This window comes from Hypanus sabinus, chromosome 12 (assembly GCF_030144855.1).
Source record: "Hypanus sabinus isolate sHypSab1 chromosome 12, sHypSab1.hap1, whole genome shotgun sequence".
Classification (NCBI taxonomy): domain Eukaryota; kingdom Metazoa; phylum Chordata; class Chondrichthyes; order Myliobatiformes; family Dasyatidae; genus Hypanus; species Hypanus sabinus.
In genome coordinates this window covers 42,896,572-42,909,594 of record NC_082717.1, presented here as the reverse complement: position 1 = coordinate 42,909,594, position 13,023 = coordinate 42,896,572, and the positions used below count along the sequence as shown (strand labels likewise).

At 36.5% G+C, this 13,023-nt stretch overlaps 1 protein-coding gene across 2 annotated transcripts in view; it reads left to right on the top strand.

Moving 5' to 3' along the window:
* The window catches only part of spata17 (spermatogenesis associated 17), a 264,787-nt gene that overhangs the window by 126,129 nt on the left and 125,635 nt on the right, over window positions 1-13,023 (top strand). For both annotated transcript variants that reach the window (XM_059985846.1, XM_059985845.1), the window contains exon 9: window positions 4,093-4,225. In XM_059985846.1, coding sequence (XP_059841829.1) covers window positions 4,093-4,225 — 133 coding nt within the window. The remainder of the gene's footprint in view (window positions 1-4,092; window positions 4,226-13,023) is intronic.

Below are 13,023 nucleotides of genomic sequence, written 5' to 3'. Positions count from 1 at the left end.
GCCATCTACAACATTTTTAAATGATATTCCAGCAATTAACTAAAACTTATTCCTATGTTATTTTAATGTCTGTTTAAATAAGTTTTATAGGTTTATATTTCTTGGATAATTAATCCAAATTTTTACTTTTATCTTAAATCTTAAAATGAATATGCCCTTCCCATTCCTCTAGAATGCAGATCTATTAGTGGAAGATTGTGTCTTCCAGGGCATGTACTTATGGCTTAATAGTTATTAACCTCTGATATTTCTTTACCATTGAAATAATTTTGCTAGTTTCTGTTAGTTTTTGTAAACTATTGTTGTGTCTATTTCAGCAAGCCTAATAAATAGAGAATACACAAGAGGGACAATGAGGTAGCCAGTTTATTCCACGAGTGAGAAAGACCTAATAACTCATGAATGACAAAGTCACCAGTGAGTTATTAAAGGTCTTCTCATGGGCCCATTGCATCCGTCACTGTCGCACGGGCAGCCTGTGAAATGGGGTCAGACTGTTGGTGGGTGGGAAAGTGCAACCACACTTACTCATCCCACCCACATTGAAAATGGCATTTCAGGCAGGGTGGCAAGAATGGCTTTCTGCTGATAACAACAATTTGTGTTTACGTAGAACCTTAAACAATTAATATATTTACAAAGTATTTTTGAATCATATTAAATAAATAACTATAATTACTAAATTAAATTTTGTAGTGGCATGTTATTAGTACAGGAATTGTTTGCTACTAGTGGCAAGATAAAGCATTGTAGTTTGATGCATATTTGGAAAACTAATTATGTATCATTACTTAACAGTATATGATTCATCTTTAAGTTTTAAAATGACTAAATTAGAAATTAATGCTAACATACTGTATGTAGGATCAAATTGTGTCATGATGTGCCATCAACATTTGCAACAGGTCAAATCAAAAGATGAATTCACACTTCACTCTGAACTATGTAATTCAATTGTGTAGTCTATCATTCACTTTTTTCATAGTTTACACACACAGCAAAACTACAATAATTTGACACCGTTGATACTTTGATGGTGCAATACTCTTTTTTGAGAGATGGTTGAATGTCCTCTTAATAATAACCCACATACCAATTTCTCCGGCTACTAGGCTGTAGATAAAGCTTGTTACCCAACAGCCAGACTTAAGAGAATTAATGATTCAAGAGAAGAACCTATCCAAAAAGAGAAAATCTGCAAATGCTGGAAATCCAAGCAACACACACAAAGTGCTGGAGGAACTCAGCAGTCCAGGCAGCATCAATGGAAAAGAGCATTGGTGACATTTCGGGCCAAAACCCTTCATTAGGACTGGAGAAAAAGAAATGAGGAGTCAGTGTTAGAAGGTGGGGGGGGGGGGGAAGGGAGGAAGAAACACGAGGTGAAACCAGGAGTGGTGTGGGGGGTGGGTGGAAGAGTGGTGAAGTAAAGAGCTGGGAAGTTGATTGGAAATTAAATGATCTGCTGACATTCCTACTCATGCTGAAGGTGAATATTATTGATTTTAAGATAGTTGCAATAAGGAAATCTTCATAAGGAGCTTCTAAAATAATGTACTGGAATGGAGAAGGTTGACTTCCGACAACAGCAAACATCTGTTGGTACAACTTAATGAAGAGTTTTCTCCTAGATTTCCATTAGTTTATATTTTATTCAGTTACATTCAGTCAAGTGCTGCCTTGATATCAAGAGTCATTATACTCTGGAACTGAGTTCACTTGTCCATAAAATCATGGCATCACAGAATCAAATATTCAGAAAGGTTCAAAGGTTCATTTATTATCAAAGTACACAACTCTGAAATTCTTCTTCTCCGGATAGCCATGAAACGAAGAAAGAAAAGAATGGCAGCATGATTATTAACCCCCAAATCACCCCTCCCCACACAAAAGAAAAACAAAATCAGAACAGGCACGTCGACCTCCAAATCCCCCTCTCCCACACACAAAAAAAGTGAGAAAGATTGGGCAAAAAAAATCACGGAATATAAAAAAAACGTAAGACTAATTAAAAAGTCCACATCCAAATGACAGAAAACCTGGGTAATGTTCTCCAGGAATCATGGTAATTGACAGTACAGAAGAAAGCCAATTGCACTTTAGGTTAATCCTGCTTCGTATTCTGGGGCTCAGCGCTGCAGAAGATGTCTCTTAAGTAGTCATACAGATACTGTTTAAATATGATGAGGGTTTAGGCCTCCATCACCTTTTTCAGGAAATATTTCCAAATCTAGACATTTAATCAAGTAAAATCATTCTTTCTCAATTCTCCTATGCTCTCTAATTTAATTTCTTTCTGCTAAGGGACATGAACCCTCTATATTTATCTTATGAACTAAAAGCTGCTACCTTGCATGTGACAGACATGGCCCAGCCAGCACAGCTGACGCTGCTTGAGTAGGATGTACACACTAGGGAGGCCGGCAAGAGAGAAAATCTCAGCATTGGGTACTATCTGTCCAGGAGGTGCCTAAGATGTGACGAAAGCACTTTTAATGGAAGGCGTTGAGTCCTCTCTCCTACTTAGCATTTGTTGTCTAGGGCTTGCTGCATTGCAGATACATAATGTTGTACATAGCAATCTTTGTTTTGACCTAGAGTTTGGAGTTCTCCAAGACTCGTGTGGTGAGGTGGGCAAGAGTTGTTTCAGCCTTCCTGATGCGCTTGTCAATTTCTGTATCCAAAGAGAGGTTGTCACTGGTGATGACCCCAGGTACATGAACTGACAACAACATCTAGTTCATATTTATCAATGGTAACGATTGTTGGTGCCACCATGCTTTCTCCCAAGACATTCGTCTTTTTCAGGCTGATAGATGAAATTCCTTGCAGGCCTGAGGGAAATGGTCCATCAAGCTCTGGAGGTGCTGTGAAGTGTGGGTTGTGACTGGTGGATCAGCAGCAAACAGCACATCTCTAATCATAGTCTTTTGCATTATGGTTTTGCCTCTTAAGTGGGCAAGATTAATAAACCTGCCAAACGCATGCCTCGGGAGAAGGGCATCCCAAAAGCCCTTGGTCGTCTATGGTGAGCTGGCTTCAGGTAAGAAAGCTGTTGGCCACCCACAACTGTAGTACAAGGATGTCTACAAGTGGGACATGAAGGTGCTGGACGTCAATATTGGGTCCTAGAAGGAACTTGCTGCTGATTGCACTAGGTGGAGAAGCACCGTGAAACAACATCCTATGTCAGGTGAAGAAAAATTCCTGAAAGAAGACTAATGAGCCCATAGAAAGGAACACTGCATTTCAGCAGAACTGAAACCACTTATAGAGGCAAGCTTTGCAAAAGAGACTCTTGTCAGCCATAGATGGAGCTATGCCAACAATATACACAGCTGGAAAGCAACATCCATTGTCAACCTCGACCAACAAGTACAAGTAGGTTGGTAATAATTTTGTAATAGAGTGATCATTAGGTTTCCTTTCTGCCTTTGTGATTAAAAACAGTTCAAACAGTCAAACATTTTTTTATTATATGCAGTTTTTTTGTGCCACAGCTTTTGAAGGTTATCATTTTTAGATAGACCATGTTGTCCGGATTTTTCTAGTATGGGTCTGTCATATGCTAATTGCTCAAAACAAGCCCACACCAGATTTTACTGTTCCAGATGCAACATTCTGTCTTAATCAATTAGAGTCCATAGATAGGGCCCTGAGCAGGAAGACTATCTTGAAGAATGCAATGGGGAAGCCTCACCTTTAAATTCCCCTGTCACCTCTGATGGCTGGTATTCAGAAACATTTATGAGCAATTAATTAATAAATAAAATTATTTAAGTATGTTCTAATTAAATTAAATGCTTAAAATTGATAATCAATTATTATAAGCAGCAAGCAAATATAAATAATGATAGAAAGACCTTACTTTATTCACATCTTTCTTCCTTGCAGTCTTAATTCTAATTGAAATAATCAGGCTTGAACAGGTACAAGAACCAAGGGTCAATTCTACAGCTAAAGTGCTGGAGAGCCTCCACTCAGATCTGTCAGCATTTAACAGCAAGACCTAGGCAATAATTTAGAAAATATGAGAATTTTACCTCTAAACATGTTGTACCCTGTCAATATTTTTGTCTTTATTCCTTATAGATTCCTGCCCTTTAGCCGTACAAGTAAGTTTAAAACCTATGAGCCACTCCTACACACAAGCAGCAAATATGGACCCATTGCTTATGGAACTAAGCACTTCAGAGCACCAGAAGACAAACCATTCATGAATAAGGTAGGCAAGCAGCAATGTATCACTGTTCACTTTTGATATATCTATCTATGATACCAAAGATTGACTGTTGGACTTTGTTAACATCTATATTCATCATGAAAGTGTAATATGAGAGTAGGTTTGCAATATAAATACATTTTAAAAATCAATGGAAGCTTTTTTGTATTGTAATTTCAAATTGATTATTGGTTTATTGAAAACATGTTGTTTGTTAGCAATATCCTTAATTTTGAAAGCATAAGTAATAGGAGACACTCTTATCCTTTAGATGAATTTATTCATCCTTGGCAACTTTAACATGTACAATTTGATATTCTACAGTTAGCATTATTTGAATTAGTTATTTTTTAAAGGAACTAAGTAAAGTGAAGATTTGGTGTGTATGTGTTTCTATGTGTGTGCACGAACATAATTTGAGCTTTCTTCAATACAACTTTTAGAGCTTATGAAACAATACCCAGCTAATTATAATGTGCATATGTTTGTTCCACAACATCACCTTAATTAGTGCCATAAATAAAGTTTCCCAGGCAGTTAAACTGGTGCTTTTAACAGTATATATTCCATGTTCTTAATTCAAGTAAATATTTAGGAAATGCCACAAAAATCAGAATGCTTTTGTAGCCAAAAGGAAAATTAGGTTCCTGACAAATTTCATAAAGTTAATAAATTTCATGACACATGGCAATGATAATAAACCCGACTGTGATTCTGATAGCAAATATTTCAGGGATGCATGATGATCGTAACTTTTAACTTACAATCACCCTTTATTACACTGGAGAAGTGGGTAAAGAGGTTTTACAAATTGAGAATTTTGTGTTTGATCCTTGCATAAAATCTACTTGATGATATTATCCGTCAACTAATTTACTTGCACCTGCTTTTTCTGATTAAAAACTAACAGAAAGGAGAATATAAACCTGATATATGTAATTTGGCACTGTTACCATTGCACATCATGGTTGTTAAGCAGCTTGGTATTTAATCTTACACAATTCAGCAAAGGTTCAGCAAAGTATTTTGCTTCATTGATACTCTTAGTCCACTGCATTTGTACAATTCACAAGCTTCTTGGAATCTTTATAAATGAAAGCAATGGATGAGCATCATTAAAATGCTGTCATTTGTAAAATGTATTCCTATGGCTACATGAGTTAAAGAAATCTTCAGACTGAATGATGTGAATGAGAAGTTGTGAGGCAGGATAGTACAGTGGAAAATCATGAAGTATTTAGTAGAATTACAATTTATTTATTTGAAAATTCAGACTGATTGTGATAATTATTTGTTTAGCAAGATCAAATAAATACATTTAAAAGTAAAATTACATTAAAATACTTTGCTAATATTAGCTGTAAATTATATTACAATGTGTTAGAAACTTCTTTTAACCACAATTTGTTTCATTTAAACTTAATTTAGTTAGTAACCATCATTTTACAATGCTGCAAGCTGCTTACAATTCTTGCATTTCTAAATGATTTTATTAATAGGACTGGTTTCTTTGTATTTTATTTGATATAGCTATAAAACTTGATGTCATCTTATTCATTCCTTGCTATGAATATCAAGAACTGAGAGCATTAGTAGAGGCCAGGGTCACTGATGATTAAACTATGCAGGCACAAAGTTGGCTGCTTGATCTCAAATTTCAGGTTGAGGAGAAGTTATATTTTAAGAACAATGTTATCTCAATAGTATGTTTCCATATGAGGTCCTAGAACAGTGAAACATTGCATATTGAAAATTTTCAGTTAACTACTCACTGAGGAAAAGAACATAAAAACAAATCAGTAGAAAATTATCTTAGTACATAATGTAGAACATTAAGTCAACCTTTCTTCCTCAATAGTTCTAAAATAGAGTAGGAAGTAGAACTGATCATGGATTTAATGTTGCAAATCTCTGGGTGCAGAAACATGGGTGTAACTGACTGGCTGCCCAATGCAGCTGATGATTGAAACTGCTGTCAGCAGCATCCTGACAGTAATGAACATTCGGCTTAACGACCGTGATTATGATTATCAGAATTGATGTGCAAGTGCAATGTGCAGGGATCATTACAGCTGAACTTTACAGCTGTGAAGCAAGCTTTGGTTATGGATAATTGTACTTTTACATGTTGATTGAGATGAAATATGCTTTCAACAGACAACACAGCATTATTCTTCAAGACTCTGTCCATCTTTTAATTTCTTACCATTGTTCACTCAAAACGACCATCACAAAACTCTTATTTTGACCTGTAAGCTCAAAGCCCTTTAAGGTATACCTGTGGAGCACCAAGCATGTGGAAGGCACAGCATGGGAATGCAACCTTTTATATTTCATCTAGAAGATCTGCTCACTAGTTTTTTGATAATGATTTTGTGCTGAAACTTATTTTTAAATTGTACCATATACATGGTACATGCTTTTGATCTTCATTACAACAGTAGTCCTAACTGTTCATCTGATGTGTGCCCCTGTTGCATATTTTTCTAACAATTGCAAGCAATGAAATATAATTTTATAAACAGAAGAATGTAAATTAACAACTTAAAGTCAATTGGCAGTTTTATTCCAGTCAACATAAACATGACACTCATTAAAATTATAGTTGCCATTGTATTACATAGCGATGTTAATAAGGAAATATTAATATGTTTTCACTTTGCTGATTAAGCATTGCATGATTTTATGGCAAAGTGTAGAGAGAAGATGGTCATTCATAAATATTTCTATTAGCCTAAGCTGTTGTCAAAGTAAAATTGTTAATTCAATAGTCTACCTGCGATAGTATTGTAAAGCAATATATTCTGCAAGCATTGACAGGTTAGTCATTTGATACTTCCACAGGTTGGATAGAGTAAAAATCCATGAGTTTGATTCATAAATTACAACAATTCCAAGTCTGAATGCACATTAAACAATTGTTAAAGATGTTGAGGTATTAATTTGAAACAGCCACATGCATTTCAGAAGAGAAGCTTGTCTTTGGCAAACTTGATGAGGGTCAAACATAATGGAAGGCTTATGAGTCACTGATAGGTCAAAGGCAAAGGAAATCTTTCAGAAATGAGGTATGTGGTTTTTCAGAAAGAGTATTAAGATAGACCAAGGAAAATTGAATTATGGAGTCACAGTTGGAGACTTTGGGGAAGTGGGAATAACAAATTTGATTGAAAACTTGTTAGTAGAAGAGTTACAGTCAACCTATCAGAAAGGCTGCCATATCTGGATTGCTTCCGTGCCATGAGCCAGTGGATAGAACAGATATCAACATGGCTGAAAATGAGGCATAGAGGGGTGGGCTTTGGATTCCTAGATCATTGGGACCATTTCTGGGGAAGGTGGCCTGTACAAAAGAGACAGGTTGCACCTAAAATGGGATGGTTTGCTAATGGTTTTAGAGAAGGTTTAAACTGAGTTGGAAGGGGAATGGGTCTCACTGTATTTCAGATGGGAAGGTAGAGTCACCTAGAGGAGAAAATATTAATAACTCTAGTAGGCAAGTAAAGGCACACAAGAGAAGTACAAAGCTAAATTGCATCCAATTTTAATGTAAGGAGTCTAACTAGAAAGGTAGATGAATTCAAAGCCTTAATTAACATATGGGACTACAATGTTCTTGCCATCGCTTAGACATGATTGATAGATGGGCAAGATTAGCAACTTAGTGTCACAGGGCGAGACAGAAGAGGATGAAAAAGAGGTAGTGACATTGCATTGATAGTCAAAAAATGCATTACTTCAGCATTGAGGGAGGATATTTGAGAAGGCTCCTCAAATGAGGACATATGAATAGAGATTAGGAACAAAAATGGGGCTGTCATTTTGCTTGGGGTATATTACATTCAAACAAATAGTCATCAAGAGATGGAGGAACAGGGAACAGGGAGATGTGATTAAAAGTAGGAGTTTAATACGAAGGGAATAGACAAGGAATAGAGACCTTAAACAGGGAGAAGGTAGATTTCTTTAAAATAGGGCAGGTCCTGAAATGGATAGACTGGGAGCATTTATATCACAATATATCTACATCTGCACAGTGAGAAGCATTCAAAGGAAAAATGTGTTTGGGCCAACCTGGTAAGACAGAAAGCCAAAGGTAACAAGTACAAGGAATCCTGGATGCTGAGGGATATTGAGGGTGAACTAAAGGGAGAAGAAAAAGATATAACAGATGTAAAGAATCAAGAAAAGCCTGATAAGACTATAAAATTGTAAGTTGGTGCTTTAATAATAAATTAGAAAGGTAAAGAGAGGTCACAAAATGTTTCTGGTAAGTAACATAAAAGTAAATCCAAAGGCATTGAGGATAAAAGAATAATCTGAGACTGTTACTGGTAGTTGGACTTTTCTAACTGGAGATTATCATTGCCTAGCATTTCAGTGGCATCTTGTCTCAGCCTTGCAGGTATAGACCGCTTCACTGTTTGCAAGTGGAACATGTATCACTGTTTCTGATCTTACTTGGAAGGTCATTGTTGAAAGCGGAACATCATTGGGCATTGTAGTGATTTTTTTAAGATGAGGATAGTTGACACCCATCAACCAATTGATGATCATGTGAGATACAATAGACTGGAAAGAAATAAGAGGAGAATTAAACTGATGGGTTTGCTCTCCAATGTAGAATCAGAATCAGGTTTATTATTGTCATTATCATGAGATTTGTTCTTTTGTGTCAGCAGTGTAGTGCAAGACACAAGAATTACTGTAAGTTACAATAAATAAATATATACAGTACTAATAGTGCAAAAGAGAAATAGTGAGGTCCTGTTCATGGGTCATGGACCTTTCAGAATTTGATGGCATAAGGGAAGAAACTATTCCCAAGATGTTTAGTGTGGGTGCCTCATCCCCGATGGTAGTAAAAGGAAGAGGGCATGCCCTGGGTGGTGAGGACATAATAAATCAAATTACCTCCTTCTATGTCATGAGAAAGTATTAAATAAAATAAAACACATCAATAATTAAAAAGATTGAACTAAAGCAAATCAATTTAAGAAGGATAACTTAATCAGAATCAGGTTTATTATCACCCGCATGTGATATGAAATTTGTTAACTTAGCAGCAGCAGTTCAATGCAATATATAATCTAGAAGAGAAAAAATACCAATAAATAAAATTATAATAATAAATAAACAAGTAAACCAATTACAGTATGCATATATTGAATAGATTTTTTAAAATGTGCAAAAACAGAAATACTGTATATTAAAAAAGTGAGGCAGTGTCCATTTAGGAATCAGATGGCAGAGGGGAAGAAGCTGTTCCTGAATTGCTGTGTGTGTGCCTTCAGGCTTCTGTACCTCCTACCTGATGATAACAGTTAGAAAAGGGCATGCCATGCATACTGGAGGTCCTTAATAATGGACGCTGCCTTTCTGAGACACCGCTCCCTAAAGATGTCCTGGGTACTTTGTAGGCCAGTACCCCCCCCCCCCTCCCCCAGTGATGCAGCCTGTCAGAATGCTCTCCATGGGACAACTATAGAAGTTTTTGAGTGTTTTTGTTGACATGCCAAATCTCTTCAAACTCCTAATAAAGTATAGCCACTGTCTTGCCTACTTTATTACTACATCAATATGTTGGGACCAGGTTAGATCCTCTGAGATCTTGACACCCAGGAACTTTAAACAGCTCACTCTCTCCACTTCTGATCCCTCTATGAGGATTGGTATGTGTTCCTTCATCTTATCCTTCCTGAAGGCCACAATCAGCTCTTCCGACTTAATGACATTGAGTGCCAGGTTGTTGCTGTGGCACCACTCCACTTGTTGGCATATCTCACTCTCGTATGCCCTCTCACCACCACCTAAGATTCTACCAACAATGGTTGTATCATCAGCAAATTTATAAATGGTATTTGAGCTATGCCTAGCCACACAGTCATGTGTATATAGAGAGTAGAGCAGTGGGCTAAGCACACACACCTGAGGTGCACCAGTATTAATCGTCAGCGAGGTGGATATGTTATCACCAATCCACGTAGATTGTGGTCTTTTGATTAGGAAGTCGAGGATCCAATTGCAGAGGGAGGTACAGAGGCCCAGGTTACAACTTTTCAATCAGGATTGTGGGAATGATGGTATTAAATGTTGAGCTATAGTTGATAAACTGTATCTTGACAAAGGTGTTTGTGTTGTCCAGGTGATCTAAAGCCGTGGAGAGCCATTGAGATAGCGTCTGCTGTTGACCTACTGTGGCGATAGGCAAATTGTAATGGGTTCAGGTCCTTGCTGAGGCAGGAGTAGAGTCTAGTCATGACCAACCTCTCAAACCATTTCATCACTGTCGATGTAAGTTCCCCAATCCTTCATCTGACACCACCCTTTTGAAATCACTGCTTGTCAAATCCTGCAAAGGCATTGATCTGTTGTAGGATTCAAATAATGCTAGAGGATTCAAATAATCCAGCAAAACCTGAGCACAAGTAGACACAAGAACAGACTTCCTGAGGAATCCAGTGTTGGAATGAGCTGGCCACAGGTTCTGGACTACCTCTTTACACAGTAATTGCACAGAATTCCAAATTAACCCTAATTTCACAGGAATTCTGATTGAGGCCATTGGCAATAGTGTCAGTCAGAATTACTGTAAAACTAGTGTTAGTTTCAGACATGGCTCTTTCAATTTAGAATGTGCAAAGATCTAATAAAACTTAGAAATCAATACTTGTCATTTTACAACGCCTGCCTCTGGACTTTGAACCCCATGCCATCCGTACATGTAAAAAAAATGGGAAGTCATCAACTCTTGTACAAGGGAAAAAGCAGATTCTTTATTAACGTTATGAGTAATATTGCTGTTTAAAGTGACAAAGGCACTCTGATACACAGATCACTGAAATCAGACATGCAAGTGGAGCAAATAGTTAACAAGAAAAATAGTTTGTTGGCCTTTGTTATGAGTGTATTTTAGTGTTGAAAGAAAGTAGTCACACTGCACTTACTTAGGTCTCAATATACCTAAGATGGAGTATTGCATACAGCTTTGGTCACTTATCTAAAAATGCATGAGGTAGTGGAGTGAAAACTCACTTAACTGGCTCCTGGCATGACAACTATTAGAAGGAAATTTTGTATATAAAACCTATATAAAGGAAAGAGAATGCTCTCATTGAAACGAAAAATTCTTACAGGGTGGACGCAGAGAAGGTATTTTTTTCTCAGTGAGTAGTCTAGAACCAGAAGTCAAGTTTCAGAGTAAGGGGTACACCATTTAAGGAATCAAGGTTGTTAATCTTGGAAATCTCTACCTTAGGTCAGGAGGCTCAGTTAACGAATTCATTCAAAACAGAAATTTTGATACCATTCTGAAGTCCCAAACAGCCCACTTCTGCTTCTTATATTCCTTAGAGCTATAGATACATACAGAACAGAACAAGAACATGCAATGAGCTTTTTCTGCACAAGCCATCAAGTCCTATTTTCCCTAATCCCATTACCAACTCTCATACCAGAGCCTTTTACAACATGACATTTCAAAGGCTCACTTACTTTTCTACTGTCAGAATATCTTCCATCATCATCTCTTTTAAAGTGGATTGCAAATTTCAACTGTTCTCTTGGTGTAAGAACAATTCTTCCTCAGATCACTTTTAATCCTCCTACATCTTACATTGACTGATGCCTTTTGATTACAGGAAACTCTGCTAAGAGAAAATAATTTTCATTATCTAACCAGTTTATTCCCCTCATAAATTTGTTAGTTCAATTGGGTCAACCCTTTGAGTACTCCATTTCAAAAAGAGCAAGCCTAGATTATCAAGTCTCTCCTTATTGCTGTACTGCGCAACAGGCAATAGCTAGGTGAATCTCCTCACTTCCTACAGTAGCAATCACAACCTCCTGTGGTGCAGCGATCAGAGGAAGTATGTTGCTTCTCTCAGTGCAGGTTTTGGTACACTTCCACATACATTGCAGCATTTTTTAAATCACAAGTGAAAATTTACTTAGAAAATTATTAAAATAAGACAAATTTGATTAAACAATGAATTGTTAATGACTTGTTTCTGTATTCGTCCTCATTAATTTATAATTCCCCATCCATTCACTTCAATGGATTAAAAATGGGCTCAAGACTGAATGAGAAGACCTCAGTGATGATCCTTGCAATACCAGTCCAAGTCACCTCACTTATTATCAAGTGCCTAGCCCATTTACTTCTTGATTTTATTCTTTCTTCTGACAGATAAGTACCCATAAAGTAACTAGTGTAAATATTATTAATTACCCATTTACTTTGTAAAAAGCAATGCAAATAAAAACTTCGTGTTTCATTTTCAAATGTACCTTTTCCCTGTCCTGACTTATTTTCTGAAAGAAAAATAATTAAAAATCATTTGTATTCATAAGAGAAGGGCACTAATATTAATAAACATATAGCCCATCAAAGTTAAACCAGCATTTAACTGAAAATCACATTTAGAAGAAAACTCAAATCAACCTGTTTGGTTTCAATGGACTTTCTGAATGAATTAAAATTTTAACCTAGTCACTTCTGCAACTTGTTGCTTAGAATTCTATAGGAAGAATTTAAAATGTTTCAAATTACAACATTTTGTTTGAAATTTGTAAGATGCCAACAAATGTGAAATTAAAAGAAAAGTAAGTTCTTCCAATTTTTGGATTCTTAGGTGAGTACTTTGTGGATTTCAAGCTTTAGTAAGTCCCACTTCAGTAAATCATAGAGTACTATCTTAGTAATCTGGAGCAATTTGGGTACAATTGCTTGTGTAATTGTTTGTTGCACAGACTACCTGATCCTCTGTTACTTTTACCTTCTTAAATGTGTGGATCTTTTT